The 25,791-nt window shown below is 36.5% G+C and overlaps 1 protein-coding gene across 2 annotated transcripts in view; it reads right to left on the reverse strand.

Moving 5' to 3' along the window:
* Positions 1 to 4,338: 4,338 nt before the first annotated feature.
* The window catches only part of Zfy1 (zinc finger protein 1, Y-linked), a 41,363-nt gene continuing 19,910 nt past the window's right edge, over positions 4,339 to 25,791 (reverse strand). For both annotated transcript variants that reach the window (XM_039100725.2, XM_039100724.2), the window contains 6 exons: positions 17,630 to 18,181; positions 13,556 to 13,705; positions 12,955 to 13,095; positions 9,678 to 9,800; positions 8,235 to 8,375; positions 4,339 to 7,240 (listed from right to left, as the gene is read on the reverse strand). In XM_039100725.2, coding sequence (XP_038956653.1) covers positions 6,063 to 7,240; positions 8,235 to 8,375; positions 9,678 to 9,800; positions 12,955 to 13,095; positions 13,556 to 13,705; positions 17,630 to 18,181 — 2,285 coding nt within the window. In that variant the 3' untranslated portion in view covers positions 4,339 to 6,062. The remainder of the gene's footprint in view (positions 7,241 to 8,234; positions 8,376 to 9,677; positions 9,801 to 12,954; positions 13,096 to 13,555; positions 13,706 to 17,629; positions 18,182 to 25,791) is intronic.

The following is a 25,791-nucleotide window of genomic DNA, read 5'->3' on the forward strand; positions in this document are numbered from 1 at the left end:
CTCCCACTCTCCTTTCCCACCCAGGAACCTCCCTCCCACTGCTTCCCATGATTTCCTTACCCCATCCAAGTAGAACTGAGATAGCCTCACCTGGGCCTTTCTACTTGTTACCCTTCTTGTGTTGGTGAGTTGTGTCCTAGGTATTCGGTACTTTTTGGCTTTTTCCAGTAATCAGTGAGTACATACCACATATGTGAATTACCTTACTCAGGATATTTTCTAGTTCCATCTATTTATCCATGAAGGATAAAATCCATGAAGGGTTTTATGTAACTGACAACCTGAGCACACACTCAAGTAAAGACAACACAGTGAAGTTCTTCCATATATAACATTTACATGCTTGTTAGTGTATCAGCACACCTGCTCATAGACTCTGTTTGCAAAACATATTGCATCTTTAGAAGCAAAGACATCATCAACTAATATATCTTTTTTCTTTGGTTTCCCTCAGAGTTAGGGGTTAAAACCTACAACAGTGCAGGAGCCAGGCAAGAATTCTACAATTGAGCCCCATCCTAAACTTTTGAGTGGTATGTTTATAAACTAACATTTTGAAAGGTTCTGTCTGCATTAATTAATTAATTAATTATGGTGTCTCTATGTGTACTTGCAGCACCCAGAACACAACTTTCCAATGTCAGTTTTCTCCTTTTATACATGAGTTATCCCTCGCATCAAACTCAGGCTAGCTAAGATGCTCTATCCTCTGGTCCGTGTTTCAGGATTGTGAAGTGATTCTGAAGAATCTAGGCTCCTAGCTCATGAAAATATCATCCTTTGCATTATACCAAAAATTGCTTTAAGTGGATGGAAAGATGGCTCAGTGGTTAAGAGCACTAGGTGCTCCTGCTGAGAAACCAGGTTCAGTTCCCAAAACCCATGTGGTATGTTGACTCAGAAGAGTCTGTAACTCCTATTTCAGAAGATCTGGTATCTTTGGGTCTCCACAGGCATGAGGCATGAATATGGTCTCCTTCCTCATCACCTCTTTTTCTGCAGATAATCACATATACAAATAAAATAAAAGTAAAAAAATAAAATCTGTTACTTTTCAGTAACTAAGAACACAAATCGACATAACCATATAGGTAAAAATAAAGTTTTTTGAAAAAAGTTTAAGATGTGGATAATGATTACTGTAGTCTACACAGTAAATTAGTACACACAACTGCTGCTAATAATACTTTTCACAAATGTTTAATGTTCTATATGATATTTATAAATGAGCAAGCACTTTTTTGATAATCCAAGTCTATATGGCACAGGAAGTCAAAGCCAAATTATAAATATATGAAAACATAAGTTAATTTCCAACCAGTATCATCCTAGTTTGGGCCTTCCTAATTCAGAAATAAAGGAAAGAAAGAAAAGAAGGAAAGAAGAAAGGAAGGAAGGGAGGGAAGGAAGGAAAGGGAGAAAGGAAGGAAGGGAAGAAAGGAAGGAAAGGAGAGGAACAGAGGGAAGGAGGGAGGGAGGAAGGAAGTTAATTACAGCAGTCAATATTCAGAGATTGTATCATGAACAAATAAAATATTTGACAATTGCTCAGAACTAGAGATAGATATTGTGAAGTTCTTATGATATGGCAATATAATAGCAGATATAGTGGATAACAAAGATTATGGCTATAAACACTAGAACTACACAGTAAAAAATGATAATTGTAAAACTACCTAATTTATAAACATACACAGTTGGGGGTCTCAGTTGTTAAGAACACTGGTGGCTCTTCCTAGCATCCATCTAGCAGCAAGCAATTCCCTGTACTCTAGGTTCTGGGGATCTGCACTTTTCATTGCACATGCTATACAGACACACATGCAGGCAAAACAACTGTACAAAATAATTAATAAATCAATTTAAAAACTGTAGAGTGAAGGGGCTCTAACTGGTTTGAGCATGGCAAACATGGCTCTGGTACTCGATACAGCTTGAACTTGAGCATGGCTCTGCCATTCCGTGCCCTTCTCCCCCATTCCCTCTGCCTTGTTAAAAACCATTAGATTACATTCCCAAAGCTAGATCCCTTATTTGGACACTTCCCCCTCCCAAGGCTGATTAGCAAGGGCCAGAGTTATCAAAGTACTGAAGTCCAGCAATAAAAAACCTCTTTGGCTCACCTAATTAACATGCCCTGTTAAAATTAAACACCTCATCCTAACATAGGGGTTCCCCTTATACCTTTTTACAGTGCCATTTGCCCTTGGTCATGTCTGTCTCCTTTTTTTACCCAGAAGTAATTCTTTGTCCTGCTCCCTTCTGGGACAAATACTCCTTCTCCCTCCTCCTCCATCTCCAGTCATTTATATATATATATATTTTTTTCTTATTCCCTGCCCTTTGTTCCTCTGAGGCAAATAATTAATCTTTGGTCTGAGAACTTGGTCTTGAGGATGCAGAACTGTTACGTTCCGTATCACAGGGTAATGGTACAGAATAGAAGAAAGAAAAGCAGAAAATATATTAAATGTACAAGCCAGATCCTGCTTCAAACACAGGACAAGAGGCTGAGATGCCTATTTAACATATCAAAATAGACTTAGCCTCTAGGTTCTCTCAGCATCCCTCAGTCCCTATCTGTTACCTCACATTGACATTTTGAACTTTTTTGCCCAGGGGTTGGGCTGCCCTTTCCCCAGAGGCTCTTGCACACACTCACACACATACATGCACGCACCAGACAATTTGGTTATTCATTCTTTTTTTTGTATTTTCTGTGCCTTTGTCCTCCTGGCTGCTGTACTTGGTTCCTCTACCTCCCTTGCCCTCCCCTTTTCCCCACATGGTTCAGGGTCATGACTACTCTAAACTTACCAAGATGTCCCTGCCTCTGGTTATGCTCTTCCTTTTATCTATAATAAACTTTCTTGTACACCATACCTAGGAGCAGTCATGTACTTTCCTTTCTTTTTGTATTTTTTTTCTAAATTTATCTGGTGCCCAAATAGGAGTGGCTCTACTCACCAAATATGATTTGGGAGTTTACTTCTTCAGCTGCTTCTTCCCTTCAACTTATCTAACTCCATCTCTCCTCACCTACTCAGTAAGTGTCCTCTCTCCCTGCTACACCCTTCTGGGATGCCCACCACAAGAGCATCTCTAATCCACACCCTTTTGCACTACTGCCTAAGGGCATATCCCTACTATGTTCTTTGAGACCTATCACACAGGCAATTCTACTTACTAAGACACTTGCACCTCTCCAGTTGTTTTCTCTACCTGCTCTGACCTCTTGTCTTTCCTGTTCCATTGGTTGTCACTACAAAGCTTCCTGCTTTGTCTACTTTTACTATGAAAGCCACACCAGTGTACAAGGAAGCTTCTTCTTGCCCTATCAGGCCCCCATCATCTAGAAAAGGATGCTTTTCTTCTGTGATTTGGGACATGATTTGGGACACTTCTGACAAATTTCTCTGGGACCCAAAAATAGACACAGAGAATGTATTCTTACAATTTATCCTCTGTAACTCTGGAGGCTCAAAGCCAGCCTGATCTACAGAATGAGTGCTATGACAGCTAACACTATACAGAGAAACCCAGTCTCCAGAAACAAACAAACAAATAAATTAAAAAATAACAATGGCAAAAAAAAAAAGAAAAACCCAAACAAATTACAAGTTGTCCCCTGACCTTTACATGCATGCTCTGCCTGGCAAACACACACAAAAATATACTTTTCAAAAAATGGGGTTGGGGATTTAGCTCAGTGGTAGAGCACTTGCCTAGCAAGCGCAAGGCCCTGGGTTCGGTCCCCAGCTCCAAAAAAAAAAAAAAAAAAAAAAAAAAAAAAAAAAAGAAAGAAAAGAAAAGAAAAAGAAAAAAAAGATGCACTTTTGGCCCAAAAAGTGTTGTTATTGCTTGGTATGAAATATAATAAACACTTATTAACAGGAAAATAATTTTATTTTATTTCTGTATGTTACTCTCAAGTACACATTTACAGTATCATCTCTTTTAAGCATTTTGTTGTATTTCATAATGTGTACAAGTAAGATGGAATAGTTAACAGGTAATTTCAAATTTCAAATTCATTTACTTTAAGACTTTGTATTTTTTATAAAGTTTTGGCTAGAAGAAGTCTTCTAGCTTTGGAAATCATTTAAAAAGTAAAAAAATACTGTCATATAAATAATATAAGTATGATTCATTTCTATGTAAATATATCACATTTACTTTACCAAACTTTTAATTATTACTTTTCAAAAGTCTATTACATATCATTTAAAAATAAATTAATTTCCTGAGTATGAAAAATACAAGTTTAAAGTGTTATTTAAATTAAGTGTTTATTTAAATAAACTTTAAGTTTATTTAAATTCTTATAGTTAAGATTTTCACCTAAGCATACACTTTTATATTACTTCAGGAAAAAGCAAAATGAACAGTTTCTTAGATATAAAGAACAGAGTTTTACAGAACAGTACAGAGAATAGCAACTAAATTCTGAAGAGGATAAACACAGGTGTTAGAAGATAGAGGAGGTTTCAAAATCCAGTCTGACCTTTGCTTAGCAATAACTGTGTTCCTATGTATCTAAATATTTTAGTACTGAACTTAAACCTAGCATATTTCAGAGAACATCAAGCATCAATTAGTTAAGAGTTCTAATCCTATGAATATAACATCTGAGTATAAGTATCACTGGGACAAAAAAAAAAGTAGCAGCAGAAGCAGAATATGAAGTACCATAGAGAAAAGGGTGCTGCTTTATTTCTTCCCACATACCAGTGGATTATTAAAGGAACAGAATAAACATTTTCTTCAAAATTTCTAATGGTTAAATCCAATGAGCTGGATTCATTTTATGTCTTCTATGAATGCCTTAAAAATGTTACACCTCAAAAATTAAAACAACCAATTACTATTTTCTAGTGAACACCAATATATATGTTACCAAATGAAAAACAAGCTAAGAAAAATAAAAGACTGCCTAAAATTGCCAATTCTATATTCTAACAGAAGTTATGAAGTTTGTAAAATGATGTCATAACTGCCTCCATGCTTTCTTCTTCATTAAAGACAAGATTTAAAGAAAAATAAAGAGCTGTATATCAATTCCTTCCAGAAAAATTCAAGTACAATGCTAAACTGTATTAAAATATTCTATCTATAAAAATGGTATAACTTCTGCTTTTCAATTACCAAGGTTAAGGAGAATATACCATTGTTTTTACTAAGCTCCTTATTTTCCCTCTAATTCTCCACCTGAGTTTTAGTTTTTCTGAATACCAAGTATACAAATGATACCATATATCTCTGGGTTTTTCAGGTTATTGTAAATTAAATAATTTCATTAAAGGTTTGTTGTTTTAAGGAAGAAACATATATACCTAGCACTTAAATTGCAATTTAATGTCAAACTTATAAAGTACTCTACAAGCCACAACAGAGTTCTACAAATCTGCAAAACTTAATCTACAGTAGTCCTTATTTATAGACCAAAACTGTAAGACAAACTACAAAACATTGCAAAACAAGGAAAAGCAAAAATTTTCTTTAAGATTTTTTATAAATTCTGCTATATAGGAGGAAAAATTAAATACAACAAGCCAAATGAAAATGATGAGTAAACAAAAATGAAAACTAACCCCAAACCTAGTCGACATCTTATCAGTCATGGTAGACACTCAAATAAGAGTTGTACTGTTGAAAATCTGAAGATATTAAGTCAAGGAAATTATTTCCTTATTCTCATAGTATGGCATATCAGGAAAACCTCTCCTTTTTATGTTAGCAATATCTTTAACATGCATATTTTGTGTCAAAGTTACTTTTCATGTTATATTATTTTTTCTTAGAAAAGTACCACCAAGATAAGTAAGGTATGATAGTTAGGCTTCTAAGACTAAAAATTCAATACAGAATTGGATTAAGTTGGTAAAGAAAATTTGTTTCTGTCACTTCATAAGTCTGTACAGGATATATAGAAGAATACCCTATTTAATAAAACAAAGTCAAATAGGAGTAATACCATTTTATATTCACTGAACAAATTCATATTTGATGTGAAGAAGAGTGACTGATTTTAAAAATTAATTCCTCTAAGTTAGGATGTACACTTAGGGCAGGCCAACTTCTTTATGATGCCGCATTATGTGCTGATTCTTTTCAGAGGGTCTTCGGAATCCTTTCTTGCAGTACTCACAGCGGTGAGGATAGTCTTTCGTATGAATGGAGATAACGTGGCGCTTAAAGCCTGAGGCATCTGTGGTGCTATATTCACAGTACTCACACTGATACACTTTCCGGCCACTGTGGGTCTTCATATGCTTTTGAAGCTCACATTGTTGTCGAAATCCCTTTTTACATCTCTTACACTTAAATGGAACATTCTTTGTGTGAACTGAGAGAATATGGCGACTTAGCAGAAATGGATCTGGACTCTTAAAGTCACAGTGTCTACATTGGTGCATTTTTTTACTTTTATGGGTAGCCACATGCTTCTTGAGTTCTGAAGGCCTATGAAACCCTTTGCTGCACATATCACACTTATGAGGATAGTCCTTTGTATGAACTGAAATTATGTGTCGCTTCAAATCACTTGAGTTTGAACTCTTATGGTTGCAATATGAACACTGATGTGTTCTGTTTTCTTGGTGTATAAGAGCATGTTGCTGAGCCTCTTTGGTGTCTGAGAAAGTCATGAGACAGATGCCACACTTCAGTGGTATGTCTTTACTATGCTTAGTTTTTATATGTGTTTTCAAGTTAGAAGAGTCTGCAGATTTGTACTCACAATACTGACATTGATAAGGCTTCTCTCCAGTGTGAACGCGTATGTGCTTTTTGAGCTCTGATGGGTGACGGAAACCTTTGCCACATTCTACACAAACGTGAGGATATTTCTTGCTGTGGACTGCCAAAAGATGGTGATTCAATGATGTCTGTTCAGCTGTTTCATAGTCACAGAACTTACACTTATATGTTTTGCTGACCTTTTCTTTTTCTTTTTTGTGAGTACACAAAGTCCCAGCATGAGAAAGATGCTTCCCACAGTCATCACATTCTGTTGTCTTTTCTGTCTTAATGGTTAGCTTGTGGCTCTCCATGTGATTATGCAAGCTTATCTTCTTGTTGGTACTGTAATCACAGTCAGTACAGTGGTATTTCTTCTTAGCAAGATATTCAGGATGGTTTTTTATGTGTCTTTTCAAAAAACTTTTGGTCTTAAATTTTTTTCCACAAAACATGCAAGGATAGACTATTAAAGTCTGTCCATCAGGAGCAACAATTATTGCTAAAAAAGGGGAAAGAGACAAGCAAATAATTAAACTATATTCCTTTTTTATATCTTCATTAACTTTAAAATACATTTGCTCAACTTTATCAGTTTTTAACATTCTTTTCACTGATATTCTTTTCACATACATATTGCAACAATAAGGAAAGAATCTGACCCACTATGACAGGGTTAATTTCATCCCTTCCAATTAAAAAAAATTAACGAAGCTTTATCAAATTAGAGACCTGTAGAAAATAATTTGCAAGTAAAGCTAAATATTTAGTTAGGTTCACTATAACCTGAACTTTCAGTAATCTTCGGCATTCTTCAACAGTGCTTATAAAAACATAATACAAACAGCTATAAACTCCCTAAATACACATCTCAAAATCAATTCAGAGAAGAGACACATTTTGTTAACAATTAAACTGCTCTCCTCTTAAGATATGCCTGTTTAAATACTATGGTGGTAGTAAAGGCCCAGAAGTGCAAGTATTGAGGGGAGAGAGGCTGGGGATCACAAATTCATTGCCAGCTTAACCTGAATAGGAAGAATTTGTCTTCAAAACATAGAAATAGTAGAACAAAGAAAGAAAAGAATGTTTTAGTTTCACATTAAGCAAACTAATAAAGTATGAGAGCTCTTTGAGGAAGTTGGACTGCCAATAGTTTGAGGTTAGTCTTGGCTAAAATGTGAGATGCCATTAAAAAAGGATAACACATTTCTGGCTTTTAAAAAACATCAGAGTTATTTTTTCTTAATGTTTAATCTACAGTCTATTATTTTTTTACCAAAGCAAGCTATTCATGACTATCAGTAAATGCAAACTTGTATTTTCAAATTCAGATGCACAATAGCTACCTCAAGTTGAGCAGTGAAAACAAAACAAAAACAAAACAAAGCAAAACCCCAAACCAAAAAACCTTCATTATACCCATACGAATGGTAACCAGTGTTTCCTCATATAATTTTAGAAGACTCTACACAATGGGATTATTTCTTCCTTACCTGTTTGGTACTGTTTGGATTCAGGTCTTTTTTTCTTTTTTGCTTTTTGTTTATGTACTCTGTCAAGGCCACCAGACTCATTTTGGTGCAAGACAGCACTTGCAGTGACATTCTGCTCTTCAATTTCATCAGAATTATTATCTAACAAGGTACATAAAAAACATGATACAGTATTACAAGATGTTAGGAATTATTTATTAATTACCACAACAATGAAAAGACAGATCCAATTGATAATGTCAAAAATTTCTTTTTTAGGAAGTGGAATTAAAAACACATTTAGTTGAAAACTATGGGAAAAAATACCTAACATATTTTGGCAGTTTGCCAAAACTGTAAAGTTATAAGCTAACACAAAAGAAAGCAAACTCCAGGTAGAGACTATGTATGATTTTAATTAATTAAAATTAAAGAAAAATTTGAACTATATATTCTAAGTTCCCTATTTTGTATTCACTTACTGTATTTAAAAAATAATGTATTTGTAAAATATTAAGATATCAGAAGCCATTTCTTAGTAAATAAACCCAAGAGGCTGGAAAGACAGCTTACTTAGTAGATACAATGCTTGCATGAGGATTAGAGTTTGAAACTGAAACAAGTTTTTGGCTGCTTTTTTTTTTAAGGCTGAATGCAGAGGTACATTTTGTAATCCTAGGACTGGGAAAGGAAGGACAGGTTAGATTCCTGGCCAGCTAGCCTAGTGAGCTTCAGGCCAAAGAAAAACCACCGTCTGAAAAAATGAGGTAGATTGTGTTTCCTGAGAAATAATACAAAAGAATGTCCTTTGGTCTCCATTGTGAAGCAGTTTCTATCTTAGAGAGGTTTGCTAAGACATGGGATGTTTTAAACAGAGGCAAAACTTTGTTTACTGAGGTGAAGCTTGTGAAGCTCAGGAAGTACACAAAGCAAAAGCTTCAGGAAGTTGCAGAAACTGATTATCCCCTTCTCCTTAAACATATTTAAGTAAGCAGTAGGAAAGGTATAAAGAACTGTCAGACAAGCTAAGAGGCCTTGAAGAAGTTCAGAACGGCTTGCTACCTAGAACTAAGAAACACTACCTGAATTGCCTAAAACAATCTTCAACTTGTCCAAATGTTTACACAGTAATATCTTCATTTGCCATGTTTGGTTAGGTTCTAGCAATGCAGCTAGCTGTCTTTGGATCATTTCTGTTCTTGTAAGTAACCCCAGATTCTTAAAAATAACTTCAATAAACTCAAGGGCTCACCAAGTTGAACTTTGGTTTTTGTCATTTGTTTCCCTATCTGGAATAACTAGACATGTCTTAGCATCTCCCCAAGACTAATGCCACACAACTGTCTCTACATACATGAGTGCATATGTGCATCCACATTCATATCCATCCTCACATTCATGTACACTATAACTCAAATAATAATAACTAAATATTAAGTATTAAATGTTCAAGCCATTACTTACCATAAGCTGCTGCCCATGCAATAGGCAGGAAAGCTGCTTTTATTTCACTGTCATCCATCTGTTGTTCATGCTCAGAAGTATCTGCAGCTGTGTCACCAGCATCTTCATCTCCTACAATTACTTCTATATAAAACATTTGTTATTTCAGCCACATCTATACACAAATTATCCTTTTTGTTTACTATAATCTCAGCAAAAAGTAAATTTACTTCCATAAAAATTATAGTATTCAATGAAAAATATTCAATGAAAATGGAGTACATTCTACCTTTTTTTTTTTTTCCGGACCTGGGAACCAAACCCAGGGCCTTGCAGTTGCTAGGCAAGCGCTCCACCACTGAGCTAAATCCCCAACCCTTCTATCTTTTATTTTTAATAATTTATTTTTATTTGATTTTTCAAGAGAAAAATCCTACTTAATAATACCAGGCTACTCTGAAATTCAATTTGCCACTCACAATTCCCCTATTTCAGCCTTGCAAGTGCTAGGAGTATGTGTATGGCATCATGTCTTGATTTCTATTTGGTTTTTTTTATTGTTTAAAACAATTTAAACACCACAAAACATTAAGTGTCTAAAAAAAAGAAATCCAAGAAGACCTTAGAAGATAAAAAGATCTCCCAAGCTCATGGATTGGCAGGATTAATATAGTAAAGATGGCCATTTTGCCAAAAGCAATCTATAGATTAAATGCAATCCCCATCAAAATTCCTCCTCAATTCTTCACAGAGATAGAAAGAGCAATTTTCAAATTCATCTGGAAAGGCAAAAAAACCTATCCTCAACAATAAGAGAATTTCCAGGGAATGACCATCCCTGATTTCAAGCTAAGCTGTTCTACAGACCAATAGTGATTTAAAAAAAAAAAAAAAGTAGGGCCCTAGTATACAGACAGACAGGAAGAACAATGGAATAGAATTGAAGATTCAGAATAAAATGCACAGACCTATGGTCACCTGATCTTTGACAAAGGAGCCACAACCTTCCAGTGGGGAAAAAAAACCCCAGCAGTTTCAACAATGGTGCTGGTTCAATTGGGGGTGAGCATGTATAAAAATGCAGATCGATCCATTCTTAATACAAAGCTCAAGTCCAAGTGGATAAAGTACGTCCCCATAAAAGCGGATACACTGAAACTAACAGAAGAGAAAGTGGGGAAGAGCCTTGACTATATAGGGACAAGGGAAATTTTTCTGAACAAAACACTAATGGCTTATGCTTTAAGATCAACAATTGACAAATAGGACCTCATAAAATTGAAAAGCTTCTATAAAGCAAAGGACATTGTCAATAGGACAAAATGGCAACCAACAGATTGGGAAAAGATTTTTACCAACCTATATCCAATACAGGGCTAATATCTAATATATACAAAGAACTCAAGAAGTTAGACTCCAGAGAGCCAAATAACCCTATTAAAAATGGGGTACAGAACTAAACAAAACGTTCTCAGCTAAGGATTATCGAATGGCTGAGAAGCACCTAAAGAAATGTTCAACATCCTTAGTCATCAAGGAAATGCAAATCAAAACAACCCTGAGATTCCTTATACCAGACAGAACAGCTAAGATCAAAAACTCAGATGACAGCAGATGCTGGCGAGGATGTAGAGAAAGAGGAACACTCCTCCATTGTTGGTGGGATTGCAGACTGGTACAACCATTCTGGAAATCAGTCTGGAGGTTCCTCAGAAAATTGGACATTGAACTGCCTGAGGATCCAGCTATACCTCTCTTGGGCATATACCCAAAAGATGTCCCAACATATAACAAAGACACGTGCTCCACTATGTTCATCGCAGCCTTATTTATAATAGCCAGAAGCTGGAAAGAACCCAGATGTCCTTCAACAGAGGAATGGATATAGAAAATGTGGTACATCTACACAATGGAATATTACTCAGCTATCAAAAACAATGACTTTATGAAATTCGTAGGCAAATGGATGGAACTGGAAAATATCATCCTGAATGAGGTAATCTAGTCATAAAAGAACACACATGGTATGCACTCACTGATAAGTGAATATAAAGCAAAAAGAAGCACAGAATACCCATGATTCAACTCACAGACCATATGAAACCAGAGAAGAAAGATCACACCAATGTGTGGATGCTGCAGTCCTAACTCAGAAGGGGGAAGAAAATAATCCCCAGGAAGCAGAGGCAAAGAGGGATCTGGGAAGGAGACAGGAAAGGGAGGGGAAAGAGGGCCAGTTCAGAAAAGGAAGGAGATGGGGGAGAACCACAGAGGGTCGGAATTTGAAAGGAGGTATGTATCATTAGGGAGGGAGAACTGGGAGTAGCTCCTAGAAAGTCCCAGATGGCAGGGACCCAAGATGTTTCTAGTACCCAATGGGGATAACCATAGTTGAAATACCCAACAAAGGGGAGAAAAGACCTGTAAAGGCATGGTCACTGGTTGAGGTATGGGTAACCCACTCATCTTAAATATTTTAACTCATAATTGTTCCTGTCTAAAGAAATGCGAGGACAAAGAGTGAAACAGAGATCTAAGGAAAGGCCATCCAGAGACTGCCCCACCTAGGGGTATCCTATCTACAGACACCAAACTTAGACAGAATTGCTGATGTCAAGAAGCTCTTGCTGCCAGAAGCCTGGTTTAGCTGTCCCCTGAGAGGCTTTGTCAGATGCTCACAGCCAACCATCAGACTGAGCACTGGGACCCCACTGAGGGAGTTAGGGGAAGGAATAAAAGAGTTGAAGGGGTTTGCAACTGCACAGGAAGAACAACAATATCAACCAACCAGGCCTCCCAGGGACTAAACCACCAACCAAAGAGTACACATGGAGCAACCCATGGCTCCAACTGCATATGTAGCAGAGGATAGCCTTACCTAGTATCAATGGGAGGGGAGGCCCTTGGTCCTGTGGAAGCTCAATGCCCTAGTGTAGGGGTTGCTAGGGCACTGAGGCTGGAGTGTGTAAGTGGGTTAGTGGTTGGGAGAGTTCCCTAATAGAAGTAGGGCATGAGGGGTGATGTGATGGGGTCGCAGAGGTGAAACCAGCAAGGGGGATAACATTTGAAACGTAAATAAATAAAATAACCAACTATAAAAAGTAAACTTAATGACAAAATTTTAGAATTCAAACAGAAAGTTAAATACACATCCTTTCTTGAAAAAAGAATACTGATATCCTTTTTTATGTGGTAGCATAATAATCCCTACACAGAGCTGTCATAGTACTGCTTGCTTGAAAAGAATTATAGTTTATAGAAACAAAATCATCTCCATTCAAATAAGCCATCTACTTACTAGTATCTTCTTCTTCCTTCTGAGAATCACTGACTGGCATATAAACGTTGTCTCTGGGAACATAAATGCTGCTACTCTGATCAATGACTTCAGCTTCATTGCCATTGTCAGTCTTACTCTCCACAATGTCTACAGTTTCTCCTAAAAGAAAATAAACTATAAAAATTAATTTGGAATTTGGTTTATTTAATTTACTAGGTTTCCTTTTTATAGTATCTGCAGATTATATTACAAATATATTAAAGTTATCTTCAAAGAGGCTTTCAAAATTTCCAACCTAAACAGCTTTGAAAAATCTAAGTAATATCAGGGCCTGGTGGCACATGCTCTAATTCCAATACTCAGGAGGCAGAGGCAAGCATATTACTGGGCGTTTGAATCCTACCTGGTTCGTATACATTAGGTGAGTTCCAGGTCAGCCAAGTCTACATGGGAGACCCTGCCTCAAAAACACACAACCCTCCACCCCAAAGAAACAATCACATTAATAATATAGAAAATAATATAAATATTTATACACATTTATAAATTTTATTTATAAAAAATATAAATAGTGTAAATTGTTATAACACACATATAAATTAAATGTTTTCTTCCTTACCTACATCATCCTCTTCAGGGTCAGCTTTAAAAATGTACACCTTGATAACTTCAGGAGATGTTTCATTTAATTTATAAGGATCACTTTCTGACTCTGCATTCGTGGTAACTTCAGATGAACCTTCATTCTCTGTTTTGCCAGCATCATCCACTAAATAGGAAATGTATTATAAATCTTTATAGTAGATATAAAAATAAAATATGGCTTCCTTTTTCTTTTTTTTAAATAGAAATGAAGAGGGACTGGCTGGATGGCTTTAGGGTCTGACACCTTAAGTTTGCTTCTTAGAACCAATAACAGGAGAGAAGTGATTTCTAAAAGTTGAATTCTCCTCTATCATCTTTCCCCTCTTCTCACTTACATACTATACACAAACTGTTAGGTAAATTTCCAAAGAAAATTCCTTTTTACCTGGGTCTAGAGATCTGGCTAAAAACACTTGCTATTCTTGCACAGGACCAAGATTCCCAATATCCACATAGGGAAACACTCACAACCACCACTATTTTCATTCCAGGGGATGCCTTCTTCTAGTTCCATGGGCACTGCACACTATGTTATGTATACACACAGACACACAGACACACACACAGACACACTTTGAAAGAAGGCAAAATACTGAAATAATAAAGTAAATTTATCTTTAAAAAGAAGTTTCTTCTTAGAAATATACTCTGAAATGTACAAATAAAATTGGATGATTTCTGGAAAATACTAGAAGCAAAACACGTTTTCCTATTTTCAGGACTCTACTGGAATTTAATTAATTTAATTTAATTTAATTAATTCAGGAGCTTATACATAGTAGTATCACGTGTAATTAACTTACAAAAATAAGTACAGAAAAAATGATTTAGAACAATCTAAACTGTTATATACCTCCAAAACATGAAGAGTAATAAATGAGCATATTTTCTCATTTACTCATCTATAAATAAAAATACCAACATGGTAAAAAGTCAGTCAACAGAACTCTTTAAAGTAATTTTTTTGGCTCTACCTATTATTTATCTTTGAATATAATTTAATCACATGTATTTCTATGAAAATTTTAGTTTAGAAATGTGTCTTGGAAGAGTGCTTGCCTAACATGAACAAAGTCTAGGGTTTCATCCTTACCACTGCTTTAATTTTGCTAATGAATTCTATTATCTGCAATGCCAACACTGGCCAGTTGAGGCAAAAGGAGGAATAATTGCTACAAAATGAGTTTGAGACTACCCTGGAGATGACTCTCTATAAATAAACAAATGACATCTTTAAAAAAAATCAAAGTATGATTATTAGAAAAGTAACAATGGAAAGACAATAGACAATGTGTTAAGTTCAGCACAAAAAATACTTAAGGAAAAGTATATTAAAAGTTTTAAATGCTTTTTAAGCCATATTTTAAACCATATTTTAAGTGGTTTATATTCAGAGACAAAGATTTTGAAATCTCCGAACAACTAAAAGTTCTGAAAGTTCATTTATCTAATTAGAATTATTTCATATCAATAAATGTAGTTATTTCAAAAGTGAACATTAAAAGGCAAATATAAAGTGACATTCAGTACTGCTTACAGTGAATTCTAAAACTATCTCTCTTATCAACATGGATATTTTGCCACTTAACTGCTTTTTTATGTTTTAGTTAAAAATATCACTAAATGAGTTTAATGTGGCATTTCATATGTACCTTTTGTCTTTTCCTTTCATACCTCCACCTCCTTTAAAATTTTAAAGACTAATTTTATGGGTATGAATACATTTGCACCAGGTAGATGTATACCTGCCAGATATCAGAAGAGGGTACTGAAACCCCTAAGCAGAACTAGGTGGTTGTGAGTCACCATGTGAGAACTGAACTTATGTATTCTGTGAAAACAAGTATTCCTAAACATTAAGTTATCTCTCCAAAACCTTCATACCTTCACTTTTCTATCCTCCTGCTGCTCCCATTTCTTCCTAGCTATTTTTCTCCTTCCAAATCACCTATCACCTCATCCTCTTAAAACTTCTTTCTCTAATTTCCCATTTAAGACACTGTTTTTTCTTCTTTGTAGTTCAGTTTCAAACACTATATGTGTGTGTGTATTTATGTATGTATGTATGCATGTATGTATATTTGGTATATTTGGTATACACATATATACAGAGACAAAATATGTTGTATAGCTTATATATAATATACCATATAACACACATATATGTATACACACACAACACATATATATGTATTTACATGTGAAAGAAAATATGAAGATTTGACCACACACTTCTGGCCTCCTTGGGCACCAGAGTATACAGTACACAGACATTTATGCAGGCAAAACACCTATCCATATATACTAATAATTTAAAAAATTATAAAGTTCTTTAAAAACAGAGCAAAAAACCTGCAGTGCTGATAATAGAATCCAGGCCTTGTGCTTGCTAGATAAGTACTCTATATCTAGTTCTACTTTTGACTTTGCTGAAACAATGAAAAGAAACTTTGCTGAGATGTTATCTTATTATTTTAAAAAACTTTAAAATGAAATAACCACATGCTTATAATTGAATCACTTTAACTAATGAAAGAAATACAATATGCCCTATTTATTTTCATATAAATAAAAATGCATAAATGTTATTTTGAAATAAAATTTGTAATATCTACAACAATAAAACACCTAGTGATCATTCTATTAGCCTGTAAATCTTATCAATTTCCCAATGCCCTGCCTTCATTTTTGTAAACACAGAAACCAGATTCATATACCTATTTGATTACTAAAATTTTTGTTTTACTATTATGCAGGATAGTTTTATGCCAGCACAAACTGAAATCATCTCAAAAGCGTGAACCTTTTAAGAAAATGTCTCCACAAGATCAGATTGTAGTTACACCTGTAGGCAGACATGAGAAGGCCCAGCTCATTGTGAATGAGGCCAACCCTGAGCTGGTAGTCCTGGGTCCTATAAGAAAAGTCGAGGAGCTGGAGAGATGGCTCAGTGGTTAGAGCACTGACGGCTCTTCCAGAGGTTCTGAGTTGGACTCCCAGCAACCACATGGTGGCTCACAACCATCTGTAATGGGATCTGATGCCCTCTTCTGGTGTGTCTGAAGACAGCTACAGTGTACTCATATATATAAGATAAATATTTAAAGCCAGCAAGCAGCACCCCTCTACTGCCTCTATATCAGCTTCTGCCTCCAGAGTGTTTGAGTTCCTGTCCTGATTTCTTTCAGTGATTAAAAAAGTGTTCTGAAGTCTAAGCCAAATAAATCATTTCCTTTCCTGCTTGCTTCTGGTCATAGTATTTTGTCACCACATTAGCAACACATTATTAGCCATATTTTTTTGGCAGAAAACAATAATACGAATGAAAATGGCCTCATATGTAACAATATGAGAATAAAGTGATTCTAAGTGACAGCTACATGCATGAAATGACTTATGAAATACTATAGTTTATATTTTTAAAAAATGCCTGCATGCCAGAAGACAAAAAAGAAATAAGATGAAGATGGAAAAGTAATATCCCAAACCTACAAAATTTATTAAAAACAAAACAGAACAAAATAAACCCATAAAATTTTAAGATGTTCACAGGGAACAAATGTAAAGACATTATTTTACTGGTCAAAATAAAAAAAAGAAGTTGTTTTTACTGTTTTGAAATTGGGTGTTACTATGTAACCATCGCTAGATTTCAGAAAATCATGATCCCCCTTTTTCACATCCTGAGTGCTGTCAGACAGGTGAATTATTGAAGTTTATTGGCAATGGCAATAAAAAGTGGCAATAAAGTCTAGTAGAATTGCTAACCTTAGGTATACTGAGAGATCTTGGTCTCAGAAAATAAAGGTAGAATGATCAAAGCTATGCTAATTTCTGACTTCCACATTCAACTATGCTTGTAAACCTGAATATACATATAGCAACAATTAAGTATATCCACATACAAAACAAAACAAAACAAAACAAAATGCCTTGATAATTCAGGCATTGTGGCACACACTCAAGTTCAGCATGAGACCCTGTCTGAAACAAAACAAAACAACAAAAACAAAACATACTTTTGATAGCCATGTGGCTCAGGACTTACAAGAAATCATAAGATAATCGTCACGGTTGACTTTGGTATCATCTTGCTGCTCCAGAGGCATTCCACTGGAATCTAAGACTGCTTCAGAAGCACAATCTGTTACCAGTATTTCTGAAATGTCGGCTGTCAGAGGATCAGTAATGACTTCTGTTTCTACTAGACTATCATGAATCACTTGTTCAATGTGTCCTACATCAGACACATGTATAGCTTCACTCATCAAGATATGTTCAGGCATAGTTAATGAGGTTGATGTAATACTAGAAGCTAAAATGTCTGGAATTGGAAACTGTGCTAAAGACACTTCTTCAGCTGTATCTAAATCAAGCACTTGCTCAGGAATAATGACATTGTCAGATATATCTGTTTCCTCTAAAATATTTGAGCAGTGAACATCTTCAATAAGAACATTTTCAATAACATCTTGAATTATAACTGAGTCTGGATCATCAGGAACAAAATTATGCACAGTTACATCTGAATTAGATAAAAAAACAGTTTCTTGAACTTCCACAATAATCTGGTCACCATCCATGTGTACTGCATCAGCTCCTTAAAAATTAAAATTAAAAAGAATTTCCAGGTAAGTACATGTATCTCAAATAAAGTAAATGTTTTGAAATTTCTATTTAAAAAAAATTATCACCTATATATATATAATGAATATCCACTTTTAGGGTATGTATCAAAAAGTAACTAATGAAATTTAAAAACCTTAGCTTTGGGATAGTCATAGAAGAAAAATATTTAGGAAAGAAATTTCAATGTATCAAAACATATACTTCTTATTGTGTTAAAATCTTAAATAAAATCTTAAGTGAAAATCTTAAAACAAGCAAAGCAATGCAATTTACGATGTGGAGAAAGAGGAACACTCCTCCATTGTTGGTGGGATTGCAAACTGGTACAACCATTCTGGAAATCAGTCTGGAGGATCCTCAGAAAATTGGACATTGAACTGCCTGAGGACCCAGCTATACCTTTTGGGCATATACCCAAAAGATGCCTCAACATATAACAAAGACACGTGCTCCACTATGTTCATTGCAGCCTTATTTATAATAGCCAGAAGCTGGAAAGAACCCAGATGCCCTTCAACAGAGGAATGGATACAGAAAATGTGGTACATCTACACAATGGAATATTACTCAGCTATCAAAAACAACCAGTTTATGAAATTCGTAGGCAAATGGATGGAACTGGAAAATATCATCCTGAGTGAGCTAACCCAATCACAGAAAAACACACATGGTATGCACTCACTGATAAGTGGCTATTAGCCCAAATGCTTGAATTACCCTAAATGCCTAGAACAAATGAAACTCAAGACAGATGATCAAAATGGGAATGCTTCACTCCTTCTTTAAAAGGGGAACAAGAATACCCTTGGCAGGGAATAGGGAGGCAAAGATTAAAACAGAGACTGAAGGAACACCCATTCAGAGTCTGCCCCACATGTGGCCCATACATATACAGCCACCCAATTAGACAAGATGGATGAAGCAAAGAAGTGCAGACTGACAGGAGCCGGATGTAGATCGCTCCTGAGAGACACAGCCAGAATACAGCAAATACAGAGGCGAATGCCAGCAGCAAACCACTGAACTGAGAATAGGACCCCAGTTGAAGGAATCAGAGAAAGGACTGGAAGAGCTTGAAGGGGCTCGAGACCCCATATGTACAACAATGCCAAGCAACCAGAGCTCACAGGGACTAAGCCACTACCTAAGGACTATACATGGACTGACCCTGGACTCTGACCTCATAGGAAGCAATGAATATCCTAGTAAGAGCACCAGTGGAAGGGGAAGCCCTGGGTCCTGCTAAGACTGAACCCCCAGTGAACGTGATTGTTGGGGGGGAGGGTGGCAATGGGGGGAGGGTGGGGAGGGGAACACCGATAAGAAAGGGGAGGGGGGAGGGGGATGTTTGCCCGGAAACTGGGAAAGGGAATAACACTCGAAATGTATATAAGAAATACTCAAGTTAATAATAAAAAAAAAATAAAATAAAATTAAAAAAAAAGAAATACTCAAGTTAATAAAAAAAAAAAGAAACCACAACATTTCTCATGTTTCATTTCCCTTTACCATATTTTATCATTTTAGGAACATTGTTTTCAAAAATATTCTTAGGAGGGATATGGAGGCAAAGTTTGGAGCAGAGACTGAAGGAATGGCCATCCAGGGCCTGCCCCATCTGGATATACAGCCCATATATACACAGCTACCAAAACTAGATAAGATTGATGAAGCCAAGAAGTGCATGCTGACAGGAGCCTGATATAGCTTCTCCTTAGAGGCTCTGCCAGAGCATGACAAATACAGAGGCGAATGCTAGCAGCAAACCATTGAGGTGAGAACAGGACCCTCATTAGAGGAATTAGAGAATGGATTGAAAGACCTGAAGGGGCCTGCAACCCCATATGAACAACAATGCCAACCAACCAGAGCTCACAGGGACTAAACCACTACCCAAAGACTATACATGGACTGATTCATGGCTTCAGCTGCATGTGTAGCATAGGATGGTCTTTTGGGCACCAGAGGGAGGAGAAGCCCTTGATCCTGCCAAGGCTGAACCCCTCCCCCAGTGAAGGGAAATGTGGGGGGATGGGGAGGAGAATGCCCTTATAGAAGAAGGGGAGGATTGGGATAGGGGCCTTATGTCTGGGAAACCAGGAAAGGGAATTACATTTGAAATGTAATTTAAATAAAAAATATTCAGTAAAAAAAAAACATTGTTTACTCTAACTTGTTCTTGTGCAGTAACTTACTTATATCCTAGTCAGTGATAGCTGGCAATTAAAAAAAATCATCCTTATTGAAACTAAAATAAATACTCAAGGTATAAATGAAAGTACACAGGGAAAGGTACACAATTAAGGACAAAAGACAACTGGCTGAAAAAGGTATCTGTTTGGATAGTAAAATGAATGAAACTTCAGCTTTTAGGAATTTGATGTTAAGGACAGCAAAAGTGGGACCTAGACTAATAATACCAAGTAAGTAGTTCCCCTTCAGCTCTTTGTTTCAAGACCCAATTTTCCAAATCTCACAGAAACTTCTCAGATTATTAAATACCAATCTAATTTGAGTGTACAGTTATGAAGTGAAAGTAAAAAGGGTGAATCACTGAAAATTCATTGAGATAAAATGACTTAAGTAGTATCACCAAACTGGCCAATCATATGATATTCAGCAAATTTTATTCAGATTAAAAGTCATAAATTGGGACCAGGGGTAGATAGACATGCCTGACCCCCTACTCCTCCCTCCCAAGCTCACTGCATGCCTGTCTCTCAAGAGGTATGCTCTAATCAGGGACACAGTTGAGATTCACACACAAATACCCATCCCAGCTGGGACCCCTCCATGAGGCATAGTAGATATGGGAGCTATTCTGCTCTGCCTGAGCCTCCTCCCAGCCCTGTGGCACTACACCTGTGGCAGAGTGACATGCCTGCCCACCTCCTAACCCCAAAACCTGCTTGTCTCTCAGGAAGTCTGCCCTTACTAGGGACATAAAAGGTCTATCATAACCAGAGCCAGTACTGCCTGTCTCCTAGGAGGTCAGCTCTAATCCAGCTCTCACAGCCATATCTACTTCCAAAGAGGTCTGCTCCAGTCCAGGGCACCAGTTAACACCAGAGAAAACCAGATGGCAAAAGGCAAAAGCAAGAATATAAACAACAGAAGCCAATGAAATTTGGCACAATGAGAACCCAGTTCTCCTACCACAGCAAGCTGTGGTTATCCTAACACTCCTGAAGAGCAAGATTTAGATCTAAAATCCCATGTCATGAAGATGACAGAGACCTTTAAGGATAAATATAAATAACTCTCTTAAAGAAATATAGGAAAGCATAGGCAAATGGGGAGAAACTCTTAAAGAAGAAACAAAATCTTTAAAGGCATACAGGAAAATAAAATCAAACAGGTGAAGGAATTGAACAAAATGGTCCAAGACCCAAAACAATGGAAATATAAACAATAAGGAAATTACAAATGGAGGAAACCCTGGAGATGGAAAATTTAGTGAAGAGTTTATTTAGGAGCTACAGATGCAAGCATCACCAACAGAATTCAAGAGAAGGAAGAGAGACTCCCAGGAATAAAAAATACCATAGAAAATATTGACAATATCGGTCAAAGAAGTGTCTGTCACATTCCTAACTGAAAACATTCAAGAAATTTGGGACAAAATAAAAAGAACAGAGTAATAGGAATAGAGGAGAATGAGGATTCCTAATTCTAAGGGCCGGATACATCGTCAACAAAATCGTAGAAGAAAACTTCATTAATCTAAAAGAAATGGTTATAATACTTACAAGAAGCCTATAGAACACCAGACAAATAGACCAGAAAAAGAAAAAAGATGGAACCTGAAGAAACCACATCCAGCACAGACATGGCCCCCAGCTGAGGCCTGGGGTCACCCACCCACCTTCAAATTTTTTGACCCAGAATTGTTCCTAAACATTTCTAAAGGAAATGCAGGGACAGAAAGGGAGAAGAGACTAAAGGATAGGACTTCCAGTGACTGGGCCCAACTTGGGATCCATCCTATGGGCAGGTACAAAACCCTGACACTTATTACTCATGTTCTGCCGTGCTTGAACACAGGAGTCTAGCAGCGGTGTCCTCTGAGAGGCTCTAAGGTGCTGACTGAAACAGATACAGATACTTACAGCCTACCATTGGATTGAGGTCAGGGGCCCCTATGGAAGAATTAGGAAAAAGACTAAATGAACTGAACGGTTCCCAACCCTGTAGGAAGGCCCTGGATCCCTCACGGCTCCCAGAGACTAACCCACCATCAAGGAGCATACAGGGGCTCATATGTAGCAGCAGACTGCCTTGTCTGGCCTCAGTGGGAGAGGATGTGCTTAACCCTATACAAACTTGATGCCTGGGGGAAAGGGGTATATGGATGGGGCAGCATGGGGAGTACCCTCTCAGAGGCAAAGGGAAGGCAAATGATGTGAAGACTTCTGGGATGGGGTACTGGGAGGGGACATTTGGAATGTATATAAATAAAATAATTAAGAAAAAAATCAGATGTGAAAAAGTCATATATTGAAATGTAACTCAGATATGGAGAAAAGATGTATAAAACAAGAAAATGTAATATAAAAATTATGTATTGTAACAATTCTAATATACATAAAAAGTAAATGTGTGGCTTGGGTTACATTAAATATCATTCATATTATAGATAGCCTAAAGCAACTCAAGTTTAAAGATCAGGTTGTACCCTTAAGTTTGTGACCTTAGACAAGCCATTAAACCTCTGAATTTGTCTCCTCTTTCAATGAGGATAATAATACCTGCCATGCATGTCATAGGAGTGTGATGATGTTCAAATGGGAATGTATGAAAGGCATCCTGAAAAACTGTAAAGAGAATTTTTTATTATTATGATGGTAAAGAAAACATGGGCCCTATTATAGAGAAATAGCTTAAGTATTAGTCATCTCTACTCAAATGCCCTCCAATTACTTAGCCCAAGTTCTAAGATTACTTATGGTAAAAAAAAAAAAAGCAAATTAACAGTTCTGAGTTTTTTCAAAGAATCTATCTCCATTTTTGTAGTATTTATTATGTTTTCATGTACTTTAAAGAATTAATCATAACTTTACATTAGCTATCATAAACTAAAACCACCAAAATGTGAATCAAAGAACTATAATAAATTAAGAAACATACATAGAAAATAAGAAAAATTGATAAAATTAAATTTAGAAAATTATTACAAATTTACCTTATCAACAGGAATTCTTACATATTTCTCACAAAGCATTTCATAATATTGAAAATGTAACAAAAGTAGTAATCTGAAATCCCTTTGCTAGAACTTCATAAGTAATTTTCCATATGCAGTTTGGGGACTATATTCCTGATGCTAACTCTTTTATAGGGGTGATATGAATTAGAAGGTTGAAAAAGTAATATGGGATAAACACAAAAGGACTTTGAAAATATCTAAATTGCGTAATGCAAGGGTAGGAGAATGAAGACTGTTAAAAAGATTTTGTTACTATACATCCATAATGAAGTAAGCACTGAGCTATTTGTTGCCACTGAAATGAGGAAATTTAGTATGGTAAGTAAACCTCTTCTACTATCTACATCATCCAACATATTCCATTCCATGATGCAAATATGTCCACAATATAAAAATCACTACAGCTTGTGATTATGAGAAGCAACAGCTTATCCTGCATGAAGATTTTCAATGAAATTTCAATATTATGAATTTAAATGGGTTAGCCTGGATGGAATGGGTATGTTCAGCCTCACAAGATGAACCCCAAAGTACAACTTTCCACAGCTAATTTAAAAAAAATGCAGAAATCAGAAACATAATAATTTGGTATTACATGAAAGAATAGGTTAAGGAAATAGCTCACTCAGTAAGTGCTTGTTGTAAACATTAAGACCTTCATTTGATCTCTAGCCCCAATATAAAATGCTGTATGTGGTATATCTATAAAATTTTTGTTTCAAATTACTTTGGGTACTTTTTTTTTCTTACTGGACTTTTGCTTGTATATCATGATTTCCAATTTTATGCTCTAATAAGTTTTGAGTAATTGTGTCTCCGAGTGTGTATGTTTCTTCTCCATTCTCTTTTAAATAACCTGGTTGTTTGGTGACAGAGGGGGGCTTGTTTGCCTATCTGTTTTCCAAAGAGGGAGAAAGAGGTCATGAAGTTAGAGGAATGGAGAGAATACAAATGAGGGGAAACGATGATTGCAATTTATTATATATATTTATATATATATTAATTTTTTATTTTATTGGTTAATTTATTTACATTTCAAACCTTAAGATATTTTAATAAGAATAAAATAAGATACTGTGTGTGGTAGACCATACCTGTGTGTATGGACCACCTACTGCTAGGAAGATATAGGAAGGAGGATTTCTTGACTCAATGGCTAATTAGTCTAGCTAAATAAATGGGCCTCAGGCTCAGGGAAAAACTCTATCTTGAAAAAATAAGGAGGATGGTTCCTGAGGAATGACATCCAATGTTTTTCCTCTCCCCAGAAGAAGCTATATCCTGAGACATACCAATGAATCCACAGCACTCAGCATTTGGTAAAAACCCTTCCTCACCAAAGTCCCACAGCAGCAGCTGAGGGCCAGTGGACTTAGGGATCCACCATCTCCCCAAACCTCCCACCTACCAAATACCAATCCCCTTCCAACTAGTCCTTTTGGATGGGACAGAATGCTTGTTACTCTGCTCCCCAAAAAGCTATATATCCCGAGGCATACCAGAGGATCCCCTACACTCAGTATTTGAGTATCCACTGGACTCAGAACATTTGGCATTCTGAAGAATGCCAGAAGAATCACTGAACACAAATTGGTACCACATCCTGAGACATCCCAGGAGATCTACTGCTCCTAGGAAACCACAGCTTGAAGAATTCCAGGAGTTTCTCTGTACACAGGGCAACTGAGCAATTGACAACAGTTGGAAGACCTCCCAGGGCACTATGGCATGCAGGGCAACTGATTGAAAAGACTGAAAGCCTCCCTGAATTGTAGCTACACAGAAGGAAACAGAAATCACAGTCCATTCAACCCCTCAGATAACAACTTCACACAGAACAGATTGACTGCTCCTCTGAAGACCCAGAAGTATGAAGGCCTCCCAGGAGATGTACTGCAGCAAGAAATCAGCAACCTCTCTGCCCCTCTGAACACCCTCCAATTGGAAGGTCCCAAAGGAGGTTTGCTACAGCCAGGGCCACAGGCCAACCAGGGGACCTGTTACAACACAGAGACAAGAGAGGAAGACTCCAGACATAGTCACTCAGACCAGCAAGCACTAGGGATAACCAGATAGAAAGGCAAGCACAAGACCATAAGCAACAGAAGCCAATACACATGGGTGTCCTAAGAACCCAGTTCTCTCACCACAGCAAACCCCGAATATACCAACACACCTGAAAATCAGGAAGATGACCTAAACTTCTAACTCATGAAGAAAATAGAATCATTTAAGGAAGATATATATAACTCAGTGGAAGAAGTACAGGTAAATAGGTAGAAGCCTTTACAGAGGAAACAAATAAGTGCCTTATAGACATAAAGAAATACACAATCAAACAGATAAAGGAATTTCATAAAGCAGTCCAAGACCTA

Source organism: Rattus norvegicus, chromosome Y (assembly GCF_036323735.1).
Source record: "Rattus norvegicus strain BN/NHsdMcwi chromosome Y, GRCr8, whole genome shotgun sequence".
NCBI classification, from domain to species: Eukaryota; Metazoa; Chordata; class Mammalia; order Rodentia; family Muridae; genus Rattus; species Rattus norvegicus.